General features: G+C 39.0%; 1 protein-coding gene across 2 annotated transcripts in view; it reads right to left on the bottom strand.

Annotated features, from left to right (window-relative positions):
- CLDN10 (claudin 10) overlaps positions 1 to 24459 on the bottom strand; it is a 257484-nt gene that overhangs the window by 69631 nt on the left and 163394 nt on the right. For both annotated transcript variants that reach the window (XM_044072994.1, XM_044072993.1), the window contains exon 2: positions 3413 to 3574. In XM_044072994.1, the coding sequence (XP_043928929.1) occupies positions 3413 to 3574 (162 nt within the window). The remainder of the gene's footprint in view (positions 1 to 3412; positions 3575 to 24459) is intronic.

Consider the following 24459-nt stretch of genomic DNA (forward strand, 5'->3'; position numbering starts at 1 on the left):
TTGGTAGTATTGGTATACCTACTATAAAAATGTGGCAGGGAACGTGTCTTACCTCTGTCTCGTGTGTGTGTGTGTTCTTCTCAGTACATATCATTTGGTAGTATTGGTATACCTACTATAAAAATGTGGCAGGGGACGTGTCTTACCTCTGTCTTGTGTGTGTGTGTGTGTGTGTGTGTGTGTGTGTGTGTGTGTGTGTGTGTGGTGTTCTTCTCAGTACATATCATTTGGTAGTATTGGTATACCTACTATAAAAATGTGGCAGGGGACGTGTCTTACCTCTGTCTCGTGTGTGTGTGTGTGTGTGTGTGTGTGTGTGTGTGTGTGTGTGTGTGTGTGTGTGTGTGTGTTCTTCTCAGTACATATCATTTGGTAGTATTGGTATACCTACTATAAAAATGTGGCAGGGGACGTGTCTTACCTCCGTCTCGTGTGTGTGTGTGTGTGTGTGTGTGTGTGTTCTTCTCAGTACATATCATTTGGCAGTATTGGTATACCTACTATAAAAATGTGGCAGGGAACGTGTCTTACCTCTGTCTCGTGTGTGTGTGTGTGTGTGTGTGTGTGTGTGGTCCTTCTCAGTACATATCATTTGGTAGTATTGGTATACCTACTATAAAAATGTGGCAGGGAACATGTCTTACCTCTGTCTTGTGTGTGTGTGTGTGTGTGTGTGTGTGTGTGTGTGTGTGTGTTCTTCTCAGTACATATCATTTGGTAGTATTGGTATACCTACTATAAAAATGTGGCAGGGAACGTGTCTTACCTCTGTCTCGTGTATGTGTGTGTGTTCTTCTCAGTACATATCATTTGGTAGCATTGGTATACCTACTATAAAAATGTGGCAGGGGACGTGTCTTACCTCTGTCTCATGTGTATGTGTGTGTGTGTGTGTGTGTGTGTGTGTGTGTGTGTGTGTGTGTGTGTGTTCTTCTCAGTACATATCATTTGGTAGTATTGGTATACCTACTATAAAAATGTGGCAGGGGACGTGTCTTACCTCTGTCTCGTGTGTGTGTGTGTGTGTGTGTGTGTGTGTGTGTGTGTGTGTGTGTGTGTGTGTGTGTGTGTGTGTGTGTTCTTCTCAGTACATATCATTTGGTAGTATTAGTATAACTACTATAAAAATGTGGCAGGGGACGTGTCTTACCTCTGTCTCGTGTATGTGTGTTCTTCTCAGTACATATCATTTGGTAGTATTGGTATACCTACTATAAAAATGTGGCAGGGAACGTGTCTTACCTCTGTCTCGTGTGTGTGTGTGTTCTTCTCAGTACATATCATTTGGTAGTATTGGTATACCTACTATAAAAATGTGGCAGGGAACGTGTCTTACCTCTGTCTCATGTGTGTGTGTGTGTGTGTGTGTGTGTGTTCTTCTCAGTACATATCATTTGGTAGTATTGGTATACCTACTATAAAAATGTGGCAGGGAACGTGTCTTACCTCTGTCTCGTGTGTGTGTGTGTGTGTGTGTGTGTGTGTGTGTGTGTGTGTGTGTGTGTGTGTGTGTTCTTCTCAGTACATATCATTTGGTAGTATTGGTATACCTACTATAAAAATGTGGCAGGGAACGTGTCTTACCTCTGTCTTGTGTGTGTGTGTGTGTGTGTGTGTGTGTGTGTGTGTGTGTGTGTGTGTGTGTGTGTGTGTGTTCTTCTCAGTACATATCATTTGGTAGTATTGGTATACCTAATATAAAAATGTGGCAGGGAACGTGTCTTACCTCTGTCTCGTGTTTGTGTGTGTGTGTGTGTGTGTGTGTGTGTGTGTGTGTGTGTGTGTGTGTGTGTGTGTGTTCATTCCCCTGTGGTGATTTCACACTTTGACTGCAAAATCACCCCCACTGTGGAATATTGCCATCATATAGTTCATGATTTGGAACCTCAATATAAATACTATTAAATATGGTCCAGAATCATTGAAAGCTTTTCAAGTTATATATCTGTGCTTAATTTGCCAGATGTTGGTATACAAGTTTGCCGGTTATTGGGCCTTACATCACCCTTGGAAATGTTGCTTGTGTGGTGGGGAAGCAAAAGTTCTTTGTACTTGTACAGTATGCGGAGCAGACAATACTATTATCTTTTCTGTTGTATAATCAAGTACATGAAATGTCTTTGGAAAAAATAAACTTTGTTATTGCAGTAGTTAAGGCTTATTCTATAGCATTAGTAATGTTGAAATTCACATGCATTAGATTTTTTTCCAGAAATGCACAACTTTCCTATTAAGAAGGCACTCAAACACATATATCACACTACTACGTCTGTACTGGTACCTTCCCTATTAAATGATCATAGCTTACCTTTCATACTCCTGAGACTTTATGTTGGGAGAAGCTAGTGTGGCATCACAACATGATTGCTGAAATGGTGTATGGAACTGGGACAAACCTCAATGCAGGTTTGTTTTCATACTTGTTGATACAGTGAAATGAAGGCTACCCTAGATTACCGCAAATCAACTTTTCCAGTATTTCAAACCTTCATCCTAATTGCATCCAAGCTTATTTTATTTGGATATGCTTTTCCCAACAGTCTAATGCATGATTCTCTGTTAGGATGAAAGTAACTATGAAAGACTGCCAGGTTAAACGGATTAGGGAAACTTTCACAAATGAACAAAACGAGAAAAAAAAGGGGGGGGGTACACAGTTCTACAAGGAATAAGCTTCTTCTGTACCCTCCAAATTTAGGTTATGCCTATACCCTAGATTTAATTACACTCTCTTTGAGATTACTTGGACAAAGAGCAAAGTACTTTAAAGTGACTGTGCTTTCTTTGAATCTGCATCATTTCATAGTAAGAGTAAATACTTCTGTGGTAGTAAGGGCATGCTAGAAGGCTTGGCAACTGCAAAAGATCAGGATCAAAGCAATTACTTTTGTTAGGTGAATTTTAAAATGCTCTTCATTAGTTTACATTATATGATATGCAACATGCCTTACTCACAGCTGCTTTATACATTCTGTTGGAATGTTTGCTTCACATTGTTTCCATTCATTATTTTACAATGACAGATTTATGATACAAGTTTTCATGCAGCACAATGATCTAAATGTCTATAAATTATTTTAATTTGACTGTGATATGCTTACAGTATTGCAATGAAAAACAATTTGTTTTATCTAAGAGGCCTTCACGCAAAGAGCTATCAGAGCATAGTAGTGTTCTGTAAGGAAACTTGTTTTTTATAAGAGAGTAGAAGCTTTTCTACACTTAATTGACAAGTGAACATACTTAAGAACCAACTCAGCATATACTATAGAAAGTTTTCACTGAAATTATTGTACTGTAATGCTTCTTATTCTGAAGTGAAGAGTAAATAGGGTTGACATACCATGTTACTTGCTAAATTGATCACTGTAATGTAAGGGAACTGTATAGCTGATAAAATGCAGATGCTTACCACCCAGAATGAAGATGATTCCAGAGAATCCCGTGATTCTTGATTTGGTCCGATCTGAACCTCCAATTTTTGTACATTTCATTCCAACCAAAGCAAATATGGATCCAAAAAATCCAAAACACACAGCAGCAATCATTAGGCCCCTGCAGATCTGGATGTAGCCTGTAATGGCAAAATATCATAAGCATTAGTCTCAGTGTATACTATTATACAGCACCAATTGTACTCTGAAGCTATCTTAGAAAACATTAACTTTATGTACATTAGAATTGTTTTTTTGAAGTGTACTATATTGGGTATAGCACAGTTGTATAAGTAAACTTACCATAATAGTAGATGTTTGAATGATCACTGCTGCAGCAGCCTTAGTTATATTGATTATGTCCTGCCATGAATGTAACAGATGCCCAGCTCCCACAGCTTCAATGTACCTTCCAGGCATCCAAACCAGCTTGAGCTGAGCTGACTAAAAGACAAGTTTGTGTGCCAACCCCTTCAGAGCTTTCATGCCAAAAGAGAGAGGGAGGCTAAAGCCCTGAGAAGACCAATGCTAGAAAAATAACACTAATGTCCATATTCGGAGTTAAAAAAACATACAAAAATTAAGGGAGATTGAGCGAGAGAGAGAGTGGCTAGTGCAGCAGTGATCATTCAAGCAACTACTCTTATGGTAAATTTACTTATACAATTGTATTATGTTCTACATAACAATCACTGCTACAGTAGCTGCAGCTATGTAGGTAGTCTACAATAGCTTAAAATGTCTAGGAGGAGAAAGGATTAGGATCTAGGAGCCTCTGGAGAATGGTCCTCATAAAGCCTATCCTAGTCCTGGAGGAGGAATCTAGTTTACAGTACTTTGTAAAAGTATGCACAGAGGACCAAATTGCTAGTCCTGGAATACTTCTACAATCCAACCCTTTTCAAAAGCCATAGAATAGATGAAGCCAAGGCTCTGTGTGGAATAGTTTTGTTGCGGTAGGTACAACAAAAATGTAACAGCATGAGACAGCCATTTGGAAATCCATTCTAAAAGGAAGCATGTGGTAATTGCCTCTGGCTATTTCCAAAAGAAGAAAGAGCTGCTGTAGTTTGGGCCAGAAGGGAGTCACCACAGAGATTTTTTGATGAGTCTGTTTGAATCTTCAGAATGATAGAGGAAAGGGTGAAAAAATATATAGGAACATCCCTGCCCAAGGAAAAGACAATGCATCTATTTTCCAGGCCTTCTTGCATGAAGTCCTGAAGCAAAAATTTTGCCAGGCTATTATGGTAAGTCTACATGGAGGGTGAGATCTTGGATCCCTCTTGTTTGTTTACGTACCACATCACTGTGGTGTTTTTTGTAAACACTTGTAGAGGTCCTGGGGACCAAAGGTGGTTGAAAGAGGTGAGGCCATTTATTAGAGCTAATGTTTCCTTTATGTTAATGTGTTTTGTTCTGCATTTTTTGTGCCAAAGACCCTGAACTTTTATCCCACAGACACAGCTCCCCAAACAAGATTGAGGCATTGGTTATAATGGACTGTGCTAAGCAGGAAGGGAGAACAGGAGACCTGGATTCTGAGAAATTTAGTGTCTCCACTTTTGAAAACCCCAAAACTGTGATTTGAAAGGTCAGGCTCTGTTGATGCTGGGACATCCAGTTTAACTGAATTTTCTATATCTGCTATCTTCCAAATAATGTTAGCCCTCACATATTCAGCAAATCCAAAACCTGCAGAGGTCTGACATCATAAATCACTGGTATGTTGATTACACTTTAGTGGACACTTTTCTTACCTGTATGAATTTTTAATTGCATTGTTGTTCCTTTCAGTGACATCTTTAGGACAATTTTCTTACTAACAATAACAGAAATTATGAACAATGCTGTTCTGCATCCAGTTCATTACTTTATCTCTGCTACTGCATGTGTGACCCATATCATTTGATAATCCTTTTCAGTCACATTGTATATATCTTCACCTGCTTCGTCATCATTTTTCTACAGTCCTGAGACTGTAACACTATCTGCATTTCATATTCATTTCAGGCTCAGCATTTTTTCAGTGAATCTGGGATTATTACAGGTACACATTATACCACAATTCAATTTCCAGGTTTTACTGCGGTGGTGGTGCTGTGGTAACATTGCTGCCTCACAGTAAGACGTTGTCCTGTTCGATTCTCAGCTAAAGCATCTTCTTTGTGGAGACATGCGTGAATGCCAATCATTAGCGGACCAGAGTTCCGCTGTGGCGACCCCTAACCGGGAAAAGCCGAAAGACACAACATTCAGTATAAACTTTCTTATATTTCTGGCAGTCCTTTTCTTTAAACCAGAAAACACGGAGCTTATGTAATGCCATAACAAAAGGTTAGCCCAATGACTCCTTGCTAGCTATGCACTTATTTTTTTTCAAATCATTTTGTAACCCTGCTAACCATTTTCACTGGTACTGCAGTGTCTACATCATGGTTTAAAATGTAATATTATTCTGTCATCTTTTCTAAGAATACACATCATATAACATGGTGTCCCTTTATGCACAAGGCAGACCATTTCCAGACTAGTGTTTCTTCTTTAGCTTGTGAAATTCTTCAGTACAATGAAATGTGCTCTCATTTGTAAGCGGACTACTCTTATGGAATTTGAACTTTTTGGCAATCATTATTGGCTTTGGCCTCAGATGGTTTGATATTATGAATAAGGTGTATTTAGGACTAATAAACTATGCAATAACCTATATGTTTTGGTACTCATCACACTAAGCAGGACAGAGACTTTCTTCACATAAAAGTTCCACTCTTTCAATCGTCATCATCATCTCAACCAACTCCCTTTTTTCATTTTCTACATGGGGTCAGGCTGTTGCATCAACTGTTGCTACCTCTCCCAATTCAGTGTCACTCTCTTACCTTCTTCAAGAGTTATGTCTGATTGTATCAGGTCCATTTCTTTGTTGGACATCCTCATTCCCTCTTACGTTCTTCCTGTGTCTCTTACAAATTGCCTTCACCAAATCTTCTGCTTTCCTGCACTTGTGCCTGAGCCGCTGCCATCTGTTCTCTTTGACTTACTCTGCAATTGGTTTCCACTCTAATTGTCAGCATTCATTCATTTGTCCCACAGTATGCATCCTACCACCAGTCTGAGGTACTTCATCTCCATTACCTCTAGCTTCTCCAAATGCTCTGCCTTCAATCCCCAGGTTTCTGTATCATACAGCAGTACTGGTCTCATTACTGTTTTGTCCACCTTACATTTCAGTGTCTTTGGCATTCACCTATTATATACTACCATGCCACTCTGCACTAGTTGGTTGCAGCACTTTGATTCATTCTAGCTTTGACCTCCACATTCAGATTTTCTTTCTCCTCAACCACCCCTCCTAGACACTTGAAACTGCTAATCTGTTGCACTACTTCCATTCCATCTCAGTTATTAGCTTCTTCTGATTTCCCCAATTTGTTGCCATGGCACCTGTCTTGTCTGTACTCAGTTTCATCCCATGTGCCTTCAGTTTTGCATTCCATTCCCCCATCATTTGCTGAAGTTTCTGTTCTGAATATTCTTGTAATGCCATATCATCTGCATAAAATAACTGTATTGATCTATCCCCTTTGACCTCTTTGTTAATGTACTCCATCACTAATATGAACAGCAGTAGGCTCAAAGCTGAACCCTGATGAACCCCCACACCTATTGGAAACCTCTCTGTGTGTCATAGTTGTGTTATTGGGTCCTTGTACAAAGCCTACACTAATTCTACTAATGATTACGGGACTTTATGTCATCACATGGCTACCCAAATCAGCTTTTTTGAGACCTTGCCATATGCATTCTTTAAGTCTAGGAATGCCCATTTGGACTCTTTCTTTATCTCTAACTTCTTTTCCACTATCTTTCTAGCTGTAAACATTATGGCGTTGGTGCTGTGTCCTGATCAGAACATGATCTGTTCATCTCTCATCTTACTTTCTACTACTATGCATATTCACTTATCAATAACTCTATCCCTTACTTTCATGTAGTGTTTCAGCAGTTTGATACCTCTGTACTGCCACACTGGCACTAGAATGCTTATTCTCCATAATAATACATAAGCTGACTCACATTTCCCACAATGCTTGCCAGCTCTTGTATGACCATTACTATTTAACTTCTTTCAGTGTGCAGGTTACAGTATTATTGTTTTTGTGCCCAATATTTCAATGTATATTCATGTTTTATGCCCAAAGCCACTCTATGTATTCATTTTGCACCACTTATCAAAGCATAATTAGTTATTATTTAATTATGCACAGTGATTGCATACATTTTTATGCCAAAATGACACTGTGTAAATTGTTTTCTTGTAAAATAAGTACTTAGCTTCCTTGTCATACATTCTTGCCAAGAGTGCCTTTAGATAAATATTTTTAAGCCAAAAGTCACTCAGTGTAACGTGCTTCACTACATAGATAATAGTTCTTCCTGTTATGCAAAATAGTTTGTTTCTTTTATGTAATCATTTAGATGTAAAGCTTAACTTTCTGTATATTATTAATAACTTAATTTTCTATTAATAAAAAAAGAAGAATAAAAACTTTACTTAAGTTTAAAAAGTGAATAAAATGTTGTATGGCATAAGCAGGAAAAATATCTTGGTATGCGAAAGATAACTTTATATGCTTTTATGTAAATCTTTCATGCATAAACAGCAGAGCATACCTTGTTAAAAAATCTTGCACTGTATTGTATAAATCATCGACATGTATCACACAACTCACACCAGCACATATTTTAAGTAATTAGTTCATTTGCAAAAAGAGATTATACTTCCTTAAAATTATTGATTATTCTTTTTGTTACATAATATCACTACCTAATGGTATTAGTTTTCTCTCTATCGTCTGTTTTCATGCCAGCATAACCTTCCTGTTCACCAGCTGTGCTACTTTCATTTTGTTTTATCTCCCCACATTTACTTATTTTCAAAAAATACAGCATGGAAAAGTTGCCTATGTACCTTGCTGTTTCCATACTAACTGCTTTCTAATGCTAATAAAATAAGAACTTAGAGGACTCAGACAGAAAAATTAGGTTGGGTGTTGGCATTACAGTTAATGTGCTTACCTTACCAGCAAAAAATACAGGGCTTGATTCCTACCACGGGAAGTTAGCCAAGCTTAAAATGGCCCAGAATGACAGCTAGCCTAGTACTTAATTATTACACATTATAGAAGGAGCATGGATGCAACCTGCACATAAACCTGTGTGTGATACTGTGAAAGAAATTACCTTAGCCTTGGAAGATTCACCAAATCTAGCAGTGATTACATTAAGTGTAGTAATACCATTGAATGGCACATCATCATCATCTTCGTCAATAACATATTAACACTTTGATGATACAGTAAAAACTAGGAAATTCACTTACTAAACAGGGTATGATCTTAAAATTATTTGTGTATAGCTCAAAGAACTTTAAGGTCATACCCTGGGTAGTAAGTCACATTTCATAGTTCCCATGACATCATTCAAATGTTCCTTTAATCTTTTATTTACATTTTTTGTAACATTGATAATTAAAGTGGATTAATGACAATGGTGATGATGATGATGATGATGAATCTTGTGAGTAAGGACAATCTGTAGAAGGAAATTTCAAAAATATTATATCCGAACAAGTTGGTCTGCTTCTTTATTCACAAGTTTTCAAATAGTATAAGTCAAACTTGGAAGCTTCTTAGAAGCTACCATGCACCTTTTGCATTGCAGACTAGGGAAATCAGTCAAATCAAGGATAATTTATATTATTTATACAATAACAAGTAACATGAATCATATTCAGTACATACCAAAGCTCCTCCAGGGATCTACCCTGGTCATCACAATAAAACAAACAAAATAAGAGGGGGAGTTCCTGGAGAGACTCCCAGAGACTCTAGGAATAGATTGCCCATACATGTCATAGAGTGCCTCTTTCCCCCTTGGAAAGGAACCTTGACAACTGGATGGGGGAGAGGAAAGGAAAAAGTTCACCCCAGGATCACAGTCACCCTGGTAGACAGGGGTCAGGAAAAAAAAAATAAGAAATAGCCAAATATTGTTTGTTGTGTTATGGCTAGGCTTGTATAGGCCCTAGGGCTGATAGCCTAGTACCAACCTATGAACCTATGAACCTATGAACCAAAGCACTGATATATTAAGAACAAATGAAACATTGAGTTTTTTTAAATCAAATCCCTGGTAAGGTGAGACCATAAATCAGTCTTATTTGAAGTAAAGATCAGACCTGACACCCCCACAGGAGCAAAGAAAAAAAAATGAAAATTTCTCCAAAGCAAACTATAGCCTACTAAGCGATGGTATAAAAAGTTTCAAAGCCCCTGCTAACACAGCCAACAATGACTCCTATGCAGAAGAGCACACCAATGCCCTTTATAGCCACTTAAACCAATGTACTGACTCAGCTCTACCTGACAGGACTAAAACCAGGTCCTCCCGTGAAAATAAGCCACCTGGTAGACTGTAAGTATAAATATGTTATATAACAAAAGAAAGAAAATGATATCTTCAGTGGATATAAAAAGTGTCCACACCCCTGTTAAAATACCAGGTTTTTGTGATATAAAAAAATGAGGCCACAATAAATCATTTCAAAACTTTTTCCACCTTTAATATGACCTATAACCTGTACAATTCAATTGAAAAACAAACAAATCTGTTAGGGGAAAATATAAAAAATAAAAAACATATGATAAGTTGGTTGCATAAGTGTGCACACCCTTAAACTAATACTTTGTTGAAGCACCTTTTGATTTAATTACAGCATTCAGTCTTCTTGGGTACACACCTGCCATCAATTGAAGAGACTCTGATTAACTTCAAATAAAGTTCAGCTGTCCTAGTAGGATTTTCCTGACATTTACTCAGTTGCCTGCTATAGCAAAAGCCATGGTTCACAGAGAGCTTAAAAGCATCAAAGGGATCTCATTATTGAAAGGTATCAGTCAGGAGAAGGGTACAAAAAACATTTCCACAGCATTGGATATACCATGGAACACAGTGAAGACAGTCATCAAAAAGTGAAGAAAATATGGGACAACAGTGACATTGCAAAGAACTAGACGTCCCTCCAAAATTGATGAAAAGACAAGACAAAAACTGATCAGGGAGGCTGCCAAGAGACCTACAGCAACATGGAAGGAGCTGCAGGAATTTCTGTCAAGTACTGGTTGTGTACTACATGTGACAAAAATCTCCCGTATTCTCCGTATGTCTGGCCTATGGGGTAGAGTTGCAAGATGGAAGCCTTTTCTTACACAGAAAAACATTCAGGCCCAGCTAAAATTTACAAAATAATACATCAATTCTTCCAAATGCATGTGGAAAAATGTGTTATGGTCTGATGAGACCAAGGTTGAACATTTTGGCCACAATTCCAAAAGGTGCGTTTGGTGCAAAAACAACATTTTACATCACCAAAAGAACACCATCCCCACGGTGAAGCATGGTGGTGGCAGTATCATGCTTTGGGGTTGCTTTTCTTCATCTGGAACTAGGGCTTTAGTCAAGGTGGAGGGAATTATGAACAGTTCCAAATACCAGTCAGGCATCTGCTAGAAAGCTGAAGGTGAAGATGAATTTCACCTTTCAACACGGCAATAACCCCAAGCATACATCCAAATCAACAAAAGAATGGCTTCACCAGAAGAAAATTAAAGTTTTGGAATGGCTCAGCTAGACCCCAGACCCAAATCCAATAGAAAATCTGTGGGGTGACCTGAAGAGGGCTGTGCACAAGAGATGCCCTCGCAATCTGTCAGATTTGGAGTGCTTTTGCAGGGAAGAGTGGGCAAATATTGCAACGTCAAGATGTGCTATGCTGATAGACTCCTACCCAAGAAGACTGAATGCTGTAATTAAATCAAAAGATGCTTCAGCAAAGTATTAGTTTAAGAGTGTGCAGACTTATGCAACCAACTTATTGTATGTTTTTTATTTTTTATATTTTTTTCCCTAACAGATTTGTTTGTTTTTCAATTGAAATGTACAGGTTATAGGTCACATTAAAGTTGGGGAAAGTTTTGAAATGATTTATATCACAAAAACCTGGCATTTTAACAGGGCTGTGTAATCTTTTTATATCCACTGTAAGAACAAGAGGGAACTTACTGAACAGAGGAAGAATACCCCCCCCCCCTCACAGTTTGAATAAGCAAATCAGATATCTTGTAAAGACCTCTAAGGCTAGTTATGGTACTAGATTAACATCCCTAGGTAAAGACAACCATAAGGCATTTTTTTAGCTTATGTCTGAAACCTAAAAGGGAATGCCCAACTGTGTGCTGAACTTATAGTGGATAGTACCACTCACATTGATCCTGAAGAAATTGCTAACCTGCTAGCTGACAGATTTAGCAATAATCACCAGCCCCACAGCATTCCTGACACCATTCCCTCCACCGAGTGTCTCAAAAGAACAGGTCATACAAGTGCTCTCCAAGGTCAAAAACATGGCCTCTCTGGGACCAGATAACATCCCAGGTTGCTTACTAAACAATCTAAAAGAAGACCTAGCAGAACCACGTTGCACTGTCTTTAACCAAAGCCTGAGCACTGGCTTTGTTCTGGCAGAGTGAAGAACAGCAACAGTTATCTCCCTGCACAAAGGGTGTCCATCAACCTCCCCAGGAAACTATCGACCAGTAAGCCTAACCAGCCTTATCTGCAAGGCCATGGAAAGACTCATCATGGACCCTATCATAAAGGACACAGGTAACCTTCAAACTCTTGACTCAACCCATTTTGGTTTCGTCAAGGGTAGAGCTTGCTTATTAGACCTTGTGGACTTATTTGAGAAAGTCACTAAAGCCCTGGATGAGGGCAAAGCATTACATACCACCTCTCTTGATTGAACCAAGGCTTTTTACATAATACCCCACTCAGGGGATCATTGACAAACTCTCCCAGCTGGGGATTAACCCATGTATCGCTAAATGGGAAGCCAACTTGCTCATTGACAGAATGCACATTGTCAAAGTTGGGGACTCCACCTCCACCGGTAGACCAGTTGCCAGTGGGGTACCACAAGGATCTGTGCTGGGCCCGCTACTGTTTGGAATCTATTTCTCTGAGGTCCAGGCAAAAGTAGATGGCTTGTGGCTTACCAAGTTTGCAGATGACTGCAAATGGTGCAACTACTGAGTCCCGCAATGATGTAAGCATATTAGAGAAGGAGCTGACACAGACAAATGATTGCTGCCAAAGTCATGGACTAAAATTAAAAGCAAAAATGCCTTATTATTCTTTTTGGCAACAAAGTAGCTCCTACTAATTATGATATAGATAGCACCCCTCTAAGCTCAAACCCAGTGGTATGAGACTTGGGAACACAGGTTGACAGTAATCTAAACTTCCATCACCATGTGTCCATAGTGGTAAGGAAAGTTGTGCATCTCATAAATAACAGCATTGCATCCAAGACTAAGGAAATTATAACTCTGCTGTACTCGACCCTTATCAGACCACTAATAAGAGTACAATGCTCCCTTCTGTATGCGTCTTACCAGACACCTGCAGCAACTGGAGAGACCACAGAGGTTTCTTCCCAAGAGAATCCAGGGCCTCTAAAACGTGACTTAAGTGAAAAGGTTGAAAGCCCTGTGACTGTACTCTGTACCATACAGGCTGCTGAGAGGTGACCTGTGTCTGGCCTACAGAGCAGTCTCTTACTCTCCCCTAATGGAAATGCTGCACATCCGCAAATCAAATGGAACAAACGTCACTCGCTTCAGGGATCTCAACCTAGCCTGCGACATTAGCAAAACATGTAGGAGAGACAGATATATCTCCCAGAGATTGTCACTCCTCTGGAATAAGCTCCCACTTCATGTGAAGCAGAGCTCCTCAAAGATCTATTTAAGCACAACCTTGACAATTGGTGGGTGACCATAAACTCACCCTGAGGGTGGCACCTATGTCCCTCATGGACAGGGGTAGTTGGTGCTGATCATAGAATCTCTCTGCTAACAATGACCATCTAACTACGGCAAATTAGGGTACACTGTTTTTTTTACATGGCTAGGCTTGTAAAGGCCCCAGGGACATTAGCCTATGAACCTCTTATGAATCTAAACTAGAAATTTATTTTAAATTGTACAGTGATGGAAAGATGGATACTGCTCACTATCAATTAACATTGTTTTTATTTTTTCCTCTCAGAAAGGGGGCATCAACACTAAAAACTTTTTTCACGTGGTGTTATGGGAGTCCTCAGGGACTGATCTAACAATGTTTGCTGTGAGTGCACACATTTACTGGGGTGGGGACCAACAAATGGACCAGTGTGTAATACACAAAACAGAATAGTTTAAGCTATGATGTCAACAGAATTGTTCTATATAAGCAAAATAAAAAAACATTAGTAATCTTTAGAAGCTAGAAAGATGAAATAAGCAGTTATATGGTATTACCGTTCAAATGTCACTAAAAGTGCTTGCGTTTTGCTTTGGATTATACTGTTGAGATATAAACTCCTGAGTTATATAAGCCCTAGACATGCAGTGAGGCAGAGATGCTTGTACAATTTTTCTTCAGATTCTAAACATGAATGATTTAGGATAATTGGGGCAGGATCATGCCTAGTATTTTACCTTTTTACATCATTTCCTGCTTTTTTTTAACCTAAGCCTCTCCAATCACCCATCCTTCCCTCCCATCACTTTCTGTATTTCTAGTGCTGATCACCATTGGTTTTGATCAGATGTAGTTCCTAAAGGCCTGAAGAAGGCAGCAGTAGAGATTAGCAATCATCACCAATAGGTAATGTGCAATGAAGGGCTCCACCTGTGCAGACTAATGTTACCTTGCAAGATGTTATTATTTCTTCTTATTTGTACATTTGTTAACTGGGTATGTCTGATCTAGCTGAAGCCCATTTTCAGTGGAGGGCCAGGGAGAAAAGCTCCAATGTGGAACAGTTGTAATAAAAAATACAAAAAGCATTGCATAGTAAGTATAGTGGGCTCTAAATACACAGCAAGTCAATAACAGAGTAAAATAGTGTAAGCAGTCAATTCAGAACAAGTAGTACAAAAATTAAGTAAAACAGCAAGCAGCTGGGAATAACAAAGTGTATCACTTTAGCCTTCCTGCATCTTCTCCTACAATTACTGAAAAAACATCACTGCAAGATACTACCTAATTATTTTACATTAACAGACGTCCTAAAAGAGGTGGAAACCCATGCCCTCTTCTTCTTGAGGTGGGACAGCAAGTCATGAGCACTCAGTACTATATACAAATACATACATACATGCGTGCATACCTAAATACATATGTACGTAATACAAGAGCTAGAAAATGAAGACTAAATATCTGATTTTTACACCTGATTGTTGCTGTCAGCACGTTGCAGCTACTCCACTCTCTTCTTCTGTTCTGTCATCCATCTACCCAGCCCTCCATAAGAGTAGCTGTTGATGTGGTCAGTAGCCCTGCTGTGTACAGTAGAGTCTGGGAAGCTTGTTCAAGTTGCTCACCATCCTCATTGTAAACAAGTATTTTCTTAAATACATGTTGTAACTTGTCTCATTTTCTAGAACAGGACCTCTTCTATCCCCAGCATGCTTCTATCATATTGTAGACCAGATCATATTTCATGTCCAAGTCATTGCAAAGTCAGTCTTTCCCTATAGATCATGCCTGTTATCCCATACACCAGCATGGCAGGCTGGGAGCCTTTCTTCATATTCCTTCTATTAACTGCACTTTTCTCTCCCTGCACAGCAGGCACATTTAGGTATAGTATACCAGCTACAGCTTCACCAGCAATCTGTAATGTGGTGGCATAACTTCATTGTATCTTTTCTCCCCAAATGCAGCTCAACAAATTGTTTACCTTAGCACCTGCAGCCTTTTCACTCAGAAGCAGTCCTTTATTACTGCTATTACACCTACTCATAGATCCTGTCTTGCCCCTTTAATTTAATTGAGCAACTCTAATAATACTATGTTTAACTGCGGTGGTGGTGCTGTGGTAGCGGTGTTGCCTCACAGTATGACGTCCTGTTCGATTCTCAGCTAAAGCGTCTTCTGTGTGGAGACATGCGTGAATGGGTGTACCTTCGTTGAAGGTTGTGCATCAGGGTTGGCAACTCGGCACGTAAAAATCTACTGCCAATCATTAGTGGACCAGAGTTTTGCTGTGGCGACCCTTAACCGGGAAAAGCCGAAAGACACAACAACAACAACAACAACAACAACAACCTCTAATACTATGTTTCTTTTCTGGGTTAGTTTAAAACAGTTGACAAAAAACAACTTTCCAAGCATTGATCTCACAAACAATGCTGCTCACTGAAAGATGAAATATCTAGAAAAACTGAATCACTTAAAAAAGTGTGGGCTTTTCCTCCTGATCGCTTACATTTGTGGGGCTTTGTCAACTTGAAGTTCATGCGACAGTTATGAAAGGTAAAACACTTGCTCAAGTACAGTAACATAGGTCAGAATTAGTACTTAGACTGTAACTGCAAATATACTCAGAGATATTAACGAAACCTAAAAGAATATATATAAACTTCTAGCCAGTATCACAGAACCCAGAAATAAGCAAACATCTCCCATCAGACCTATCTCCCCATATCCAAACATGATATGCTACAGAAAGTGCTTTCATGACTACAAAATCTTTCTTAAACTCTGCTTCAATAAAAATACATAGCAATATAATCACTTGATGAATGACATTTGGTAAATTAATATCCATCATTTCTGATTTTGAAAAAAAACACACTTTGAGCAAAAGCATAGCTGCTGTTTCTCTCACAGTGTGTTTGTTTAAAATATGCTACCATAGGTCTTGTTGAGTACACAGCAGTGTAATTCTGAATCAGTGGAAAGCATGTACTGCACTTATCTGATAAATGTTTTGCCAAAACAAGCATGCATTTTGTCAGTTGGCTCCTGCTGGTGTTCAGAGTTTAGAAATGAACCCAGAGCACCAGTTGTGCCAGTCAAGAGGAAGGAAGAAAAGAAGTCCATGGTGGGGGGGTCTCTGTCACACCGATAACACCGTGGAGACTTGTGGTGGCTAATCATGCAGGACCCCACAAACTGAATCCTCAGCTTATGCAGGTGCATTAGATAGGCATGGGACAGGTGACATGCTTCTTCTACTGTGCTGCCATTGCATGAGTGGCAGGGGAGGCCCAAGAAGGAAAGGCATCTTCCTTATCAAAGTGATGGAAGCCATGAGGTCCTCACCCCAAGCAGGGCTAGGCTTGCATAGATTGTAGAAAGATGCCAAAAGTGACCTTCAAAAGGTAAACCATAAGATAGGCTTAGAGGCTAGATGTAGGATGTACTCTGTGGGGGGGGGGGGGGGACTCACCTCCCCAAAAATATTTAAATTAAAAATGTATTATTATCCATGTAAGCAAGCAGTGTAACAGAAATACTGCTCTATAAATTGGGCCATGTGAGTTAAATCCATTAGCCATCCTTGTATACTCTGCAAATTAAACAAAATACTTCTTTGTTCTCTTAGGTTGCACTGAGGAAAATGCTTTTCCTTTTATATTGTTTATATTTCTTTCACATATCTCGTGATACTGGAGGAAGTGATCTCTGAATATAATTTTACGCTTAATGGTAACATAATATCACGGAGACCATGTAAACTTATTCAGGCATATACTACTTACTGCAGCTCATATTTCACAAGTATTGCAAAAAGAAATAATATTTTTTTTCTGTCAGTCTTAATTATATGTGTCAGCAGTCAAAATGCAGACATGAAATACTACCCAGCATGCCTCCTTATTTACGGACCATTAACTGTCACATGTGTTGTGTTCTAATTTCTTTATATTCAGAAAGAGCTATCGCTATAAAGGAAGTCTTTATGCCACTATCTATATACACTGACACTTTAGAAAGGAAATTACAATACAGTCACTAGTTTCAAACATTCTTTATAACACAATAACATGCTTTTCTCAAAGGATTTCACTATATTTGTTTGGTTTATAGTGATGTGATTAAGGTTATATAACTTCTCTGATCAAAATACATAGTTTGCATACAAAAATGCAGGAAAAGTACATTATATATAAATGCATTCTTCCATCTGTCTGGTCTTTGATTTGTTAAAACAATATTTTGTTTCAATTTACTGGGAAGAATAAGTTATATATGTTTTAATTTTACAATATACCCATTTGTTCATAACATAACTAGTTATTGTGTATAGTAGAACACAGTTCTGTTATGGAAAATCATAAAACATACCCCTTACCAATTTATCATTTAGGTATAATGTTATGATATCTGCTTTCAGATTTAAAAACTTTAGGCTTCCTATATCAGTTGAGATTCTTTATAAAGCTATACCTATTTAAGGGTGCATACATTATTAATTAATTGAATTAAGCCTATACAAAGATTCATTACCACTAAATGTTTAGAATTTACTATTTGAAAGGGAGTACTGCTGTAAATCACATTTTGTGCCTGCATATCTTAAAATATCAAAAGAGGTGAAACCACATTTGCATATTGCCAATACACTAGCCTATTTGAATGTGCTTTGTTGCGGGTGTTAAACTTTGATATGAGGTCATGGGACTTGGAGAAGAGGAGTTTGATATTTTTTAACCATTTTTAGAGATTGTGTGATCTCAGACATAATATATTTACAGGGCAGAGGTATGATGCACGAGTCCCTACATGTGGGCAGATAAGACACTCTGTGTTCCTTGCAAAAATGCTAATTTTTGTAGTCTCTTGTGTTGTTTTGTGGAGCCTTTTTGAAATTGTCATGCTGTTTATAACTTTATACAACAAAAATTCCTTCCTTTCCCTTAAGGACTCTTCTTCTCAAAAATACAAAACAGCAAACAAATAGAAAGTCAAGTCCAAACTAGGCCAGTATAAAATAATTTATTATACCATGACTCCCCATTAATATTCCAAAACGTGCACGCTGATTGGCCAGCATGCACGTTGTAAATCGACTTATACTAATGGACGTTACGCTTAAATACCCTTCATCAGACAACATACACCAACTTTAAAGCACCTTATATACATTTTTAAAAACTTATTAAACAATTAACGTTTATATTTAGCCCGCCTTTTTTTCAAGGCTGAAAAAAAAGGCGGGTTAAATATAAATCTTAATTGTTTAATAAAAGGTGCTTTAAAGTTGGTCTAGGTTGTTTGATGAAGGATATTTACCCAAAAGTGCTAACGTGTACTATTAAATTATTTTATACTGGCTTAGTTTGGACTCGACTTTCTATTTGTTTGCTGTTTATAACTTTAGATGTCACATTTGTGAAGTTGTCTTACAGTAGATCCATCAGAGAATCTTCTATTCTGAAAAATAAGACAGTGCTCCTCATTCTGAGTCACTGCTATTAGTTTTTTAAAGGAGATGCCTGGCAGTTGTTGCAGTGGGTAAGACTGCAAACTGTATTTCCTCTGGTACAGGGTTTGATTCCCCTCAGCCCTCATTTGCCTGCTGTTTGACCCCGGGGCAGTTCAGTTGACCAGATACTGTTCCTGGGTCACCTCTGAAAAGGGGATTATGTGCCCAGTGGGCCTATCTGGTTAACAAATAGGATTATTATTATTAAAGGTCATTGTTATGATTTTAATGCACATAAGTTGAGAAATATCCATAAAACAATATGGCTAATCACAGTTTGGAATGTAGTTCACAGTCATCACAGCATGAACAACATGTCAACAAATTATACTTGATCAAATTACTCATATCAGTGGCAGGAGATGAACAGTGGCTTTCTTGTCTCATTAGGTTTTAGCAAGATCTAGATTAATTATTATTCTCAATATGTAATACTGTAACTTAGATACACTACACATTTTATCAGAGACTATAGGCTTCCATTTAGATGCAGTAACTAAAAGTAATGTTGTAGAAGCAGTTTACCTGCCACAGCTGCAAGTTTGTACAGATGATTCTGAATGCATTTTAACTCTGATTCAAAAAGGAATATTTGTCAAGACAAGGATAAGAAAACAACATCCCATATATGCTACAAAAAGGTGCTTTTGTCTGAGAACTGTTACAAATCTGTTACTCAGCATTCTGAGTCACTGCCGTCAGTATTATTACTAATGTCTCCATCCAAACTCTCATTGCTCTCTGCCTGAGTATGAGACTTATACGAGCTATGCTGAAACTAAGACTTTAAGCAACACCTCCTAAAAAGGATTAGCAAGGGCAGTCAATAAAATCACAAGTCAGTACCCCTGGATGCAAAGTCGGTAAAGGGACAGAGTTTTGGCTCCCCACAAAAAGTAGAAGAAAGGTTAGAGGACCAAAAGAACAAGCTCTGCTGCTTGAGTAACCTGCAGTTTTATAACGGCCACAGATTTCTTACTCTCAGGTCTTTGAATATCATTTGATTTCTTTATATCTCTTCACATTATCCTGCAACCACAAAACAAATCGATCAATGGAGAGCAGAAAAAAAATATTAGCATTACTATGGCACTGGGTCTTATTATAATCATGGCTATGTCTGAGAAAAAAAGGTCTACCAGAATGACGCTTGCTTGCATTAGACATGTCAGTGAAATACAATATTCCACATTTTTTGGATGACAGTGACTGTGCACAATACCAAACTCCCTGTCACCCTTGCAGTTAAAACAGTAAAGTTATGCTTTTGAAATCTTATTTATGTGATGTGATGTGATGTCATGGCACATCTGCTGTCCGTATTACCTATCTACCATTGTTAAATCACTGATAAAGTTGCTTTGGTAACAGAATTTTAACAACAACTGGAGCTCTAAAGAGGCAGGTTTCAAAGCTTATAATACTTTTAAATTCAGTGTTTTATCTGATTGAAGCTTGAAGTCAGTAAATTCATGAGGTTTATTATTTTGCCTGTTTGGAGGGAATTTATTTGTTTGTGTCTGGCATATATCTTCCTATGTAGGTTAGTGAATTGGCTGTGTTCAAATTGCCCTTAGGTTTGTGTGCATGTGCACGTGTGAGCATGTGTATGTATGAGTGTGGGTCTGTCCTGTAATGGACTGGCATTCCATCCAGTACAAGTGCCTGCCTTACATCAATTATTTGCTGGAATAAGTTCCAGTGTCCCATGACCTTGAAATGGATAAAGTGGGTAATTAAAATGGATGGATTGATGGATATTTTGAGATTTCTAGCTAAGGTTCTAAGTTCTTTAAATATCCAGATGTTAGCATTACAGCTCTTGTGGACTATGAGTTTGTACAATGTGAAATCTACTTATGTGATTTGCCCTTAGACACTGCAAACCATGGGCTTTCTGATGTGTGATCCTGTGAGATCCAATTGCAGAAAAAGTCAAAGAAAACAGGCTATGGTGGTTCTTGGATATGTGTAGAAAAGCAGAAGACAATGTAGTGAAGAAGATTTGGGCAGACAGGAAGAAGACAAGAGGAAACAAGAGTGTGCAGCAAAGAGGTGGAAGGATTGTGTGAGAGAAGACCTGTGACAGTTGGGGAAGAGTGTCAAAGAAGGCAGGAGACTAGAATTGAGTAGATAGAGATGGTGACAATTGACACAACACCCAGGCACAGTGTAGAAAATGGAAAAAGGGAGTTGATGATGATGATGACTATAATGATGATTCTGTGAGTTAGGATCTCTAACTTGCTACAAGCCCAGAAATGAGACAAAATTTTGAAAGGCTTAGATAAAACACCTTCATGTACATATATTTTTATAGATTTGGAGAGCTCCAAGCCATGCTAAACCATAGTTAAGAGGACCTTAGTTTGCTGACAGGCTGCAGTTCTTCTGTTTGTATTGAAAAATAGCTCCTTTGTGGTCCCAGACCAGTATCATGTAGAATGAGTCAAGGTAAATATTTAGAAAGGACATAAAGATTGCTAACCCTCAAACCAATACCACGAAAACAGAGTCATACATGCCAAGAGTTTCTAGGAATACAACCCATCCATGCCACTGAAGACACATCAACCACAATTTTGTTTATGTTTATGAATTTAAAAACAAAATCTCATCTATTTGCAAACTCATTCCTGTGGCATATGAGATTGGCAGCCATATGTTTGTTGATCCTTTCTGTATCTCCAGTCTTGCAAACTATGAATATCAAGATACAGCTTTGTGTGAATCTGTTGGGCATTTCTGATGCCCCAATCTTTTCTGCATTCTGAATCAGAGAAGGATAAACAGATAAGGGTAGAGCTATTAATGTACAAGTTGAGCAGATTTCCAGAATGTTCTCAAACTCTTAGAACATCAACATCTAGCCAGGCTCTCTGGTGCAGGGACAAATGACCCCCAATTGCCTCCAGAGGTGGACAATTGGACCTCCTTTCAGGATCATTGGTGGGGTATGTTGGAGAAGGATTCTCTGGACCCCTAGTTCTGCAAGACTCCTCTGCCACATGGATGGCATCTTCCATTTGAGTTCCCCTCTCTGCCCCTGGGGGAACTATCTCCATGTGGAGTTTGGAAAGGACCCTGGGACTTCCTGAATCACATTTTCTGATCTCCTCATTGATTCCTAGAAAAGGTCCTTTGAGGAGTCAAAAAACATACACCCACTGCAGAGAGGGTCTTTCCATCTTGCTTGCACCTGTAGAACGTGACCTTAACTTTAGGTCTGAACATAGTGCTTCTGTCAAAAGGAACATTGACAAAAGAAAACCTGAAGGGCTCTGCAGTCATATAAGTGCATTTAGGCATGCCTCCTAATAGAAATGCCACCTTTGAGGTATCTTCAGCCACATGGGAGATAAGCCTCATGGACAAGTTAGTGATTGATTGAATGGTAGCCAACTGTGAGGCCAGAGAAGACTGAGCCTCAGGAGTACTGGTCCCCAAGAAGGAGTTTGAAAGTTCCTTAATCAGATCACTCTGTAATCTCATGAAGTGTGCCAAATATTTCAGCATCATTTGCACTCAGATCACTGAAATATTTGGCACACTCATCCCTATCATAGAAATCTACATCTTTGGTGACGGACGTATGAGGGGAGTCCAAGTGCCTCCTCTTGCACTTTCGCTTCTTAGGAAACTTCTTTACTGGGGTGTTCTGGAGAAGTATTGGAAGAAAGAGTAATACCCTGCTGGGTAGCCTGGAGTCTCTAGGCTGGCTGTACTTGTGGAGTGGAATGATGGGGCTCAAGATACAAAGACAAACAGGATCCAGAGGGTAGATCTGAGAGGGGAGGAACCATCTGTCCTGCTGAGGCAGAGAACACTCTCTCCACCACTTCAAAGGCAGAATGCCCTGGGGAGAAGAAAGTCAACAGAGCTGAGAAGCCAAGTTTATGACCCATTGGCTCCCCCTGCCCTGAAGGCAATCCACCTGAGGCACAGGCTGGAGTCACGCTATCCAATGTCAAGGCTCTGAGGGCAAAGATGACTCCAACATCTTCAGAGTCAAATCTAATGGGTCTATATTAGATCATCGAAAAGGGCTCATTATCGAATGCCATAATGTCGAACTGTAAAACCTGAACCCTAACAATATAGCATAACACTCACCTCACCTGTGCCCTAACCCTAACTCACTTAACCTGCCCCTAACCCTAACGTCCGTCACAATCACACACTTACCTGACCTGCGCCCTAACCCTAACTCACGCAACTCGTGCCCTAACCTGAACGTCCACACTATTATACACTTACCTTAACCCAACCCGTAACTTTTCACCGCATCACTGAAAACAGCGAAGCCACAACAACGGCCAACTGAATTCTTTCCCTAGGAAAAAATTTGTTTTTGTGCAACTTTGCTGTTTTCAGCATTCGAGATATTGGGTTTGATATTAGATCATTCGAAATTCAGCCATTTCGATGATCTAATATAGACCCAAATCTAATACCTTAGATCCGATGGGGATGCTTCAGCTCCGAGAGTCTTCCAGATCAAAAACTGTCAGAGCTAGTGCACTCAGCGAAAGCCTCAGAGCTGAAGATACTATGATCTTTGGATCCAATCTAGACAGTCCCAGAATACTTGGATTCAAGAGCTCCAAAATGATAGGTTGGATCAGAGAAGGAGCCAAGTGTGGTGGTGTACTGCAAACAAGGGCTTCCTGACCCAAAGGAGTAGGAGCCAGAATAACTCCTATTTGTATCTGTGCCGAGAGAAACTTCCTCATCATTTTGTCCACATCAGCCTTGGTCAGACTTTTGGAAGAACGAGAGGATGTCACTGATGATGATCTAGAGTGCCGGCAGGACTCCAGGAAAGGGGAAGGTACTCAAGATGGTACTGGATCTATAGAGGGAGAATAGGATGTTCTTGGTAATGGCTTTGGATCCAAAAGACTGGGATCTGAGAAAGGCTGCTTTACTATCTGACGCCAGATAGGTAGGAGCTGTCTTCACATCCATCTTCTTGTATTTCTTCCTTGGTGGTTCCATGGTCAGATCCGACGATGGAACTAAGGATCTGGAAGGACCAGAAGGCTTAAAAAATGGCACCTTGAGTTTCAGTTTGGGAGGTTGAGCCCCAGATAGAGCTTCTGAAAAAAAACATGGTAATAGCCCTTTCAAAATAAGTTTGTTCTTTTTATATGCTACAGTACATGGATTAAAAGCTTTGCATATTTTACTGTCTACGAGTATGTGTTGCGGGCCTAGGCAGTACACACATAAGGCATGCACATCAGAAAGCAGAAATTTGTGTCCGTATTCCTGACACTTTCTGAATCCTGATAGACTCTTTTCAGACATCCTATAAAGTAAAGAAATACCAACAATGGTATTTAAGAATGTACGTAAAGTGTAAGTAAGTAATTATGGTAAGGAGAAATACATAAAAAATGTAGGAAAGTGAGGTATAAATACTGTACAATAAAAAGCAGAAAATTAAGGTTATTAGCAATAGAATAACAAGTAACAGGAAAAAATGTACTTATCTTCCAAAAAAACAACTAACAAGCTTGAGAGCTGACAGTAACCACATCCAAATGCAAAAGTGGCAAACAAGCTCTGAGGTATGTTTGGGGATAGTGCATTATAGTAGGGGAGGATCTCAAGAGTTTGCTAGTGGCCATGAGCTAA

Source organism: Protopterus annectens, chromosome 5.part1 (assembly GCF_019279795.1).
Source record: "Protopterus annectens isolate FY-2018-M chromosome 5.part1, PAN1.0, whole genome shotgun sequence".
Classification (NCBI taxonomy): Eukaryota; Metazoa; Chordata; order Ceratodontiformes; family Protopteridae; genus Protopterus; species Protopterus annectens.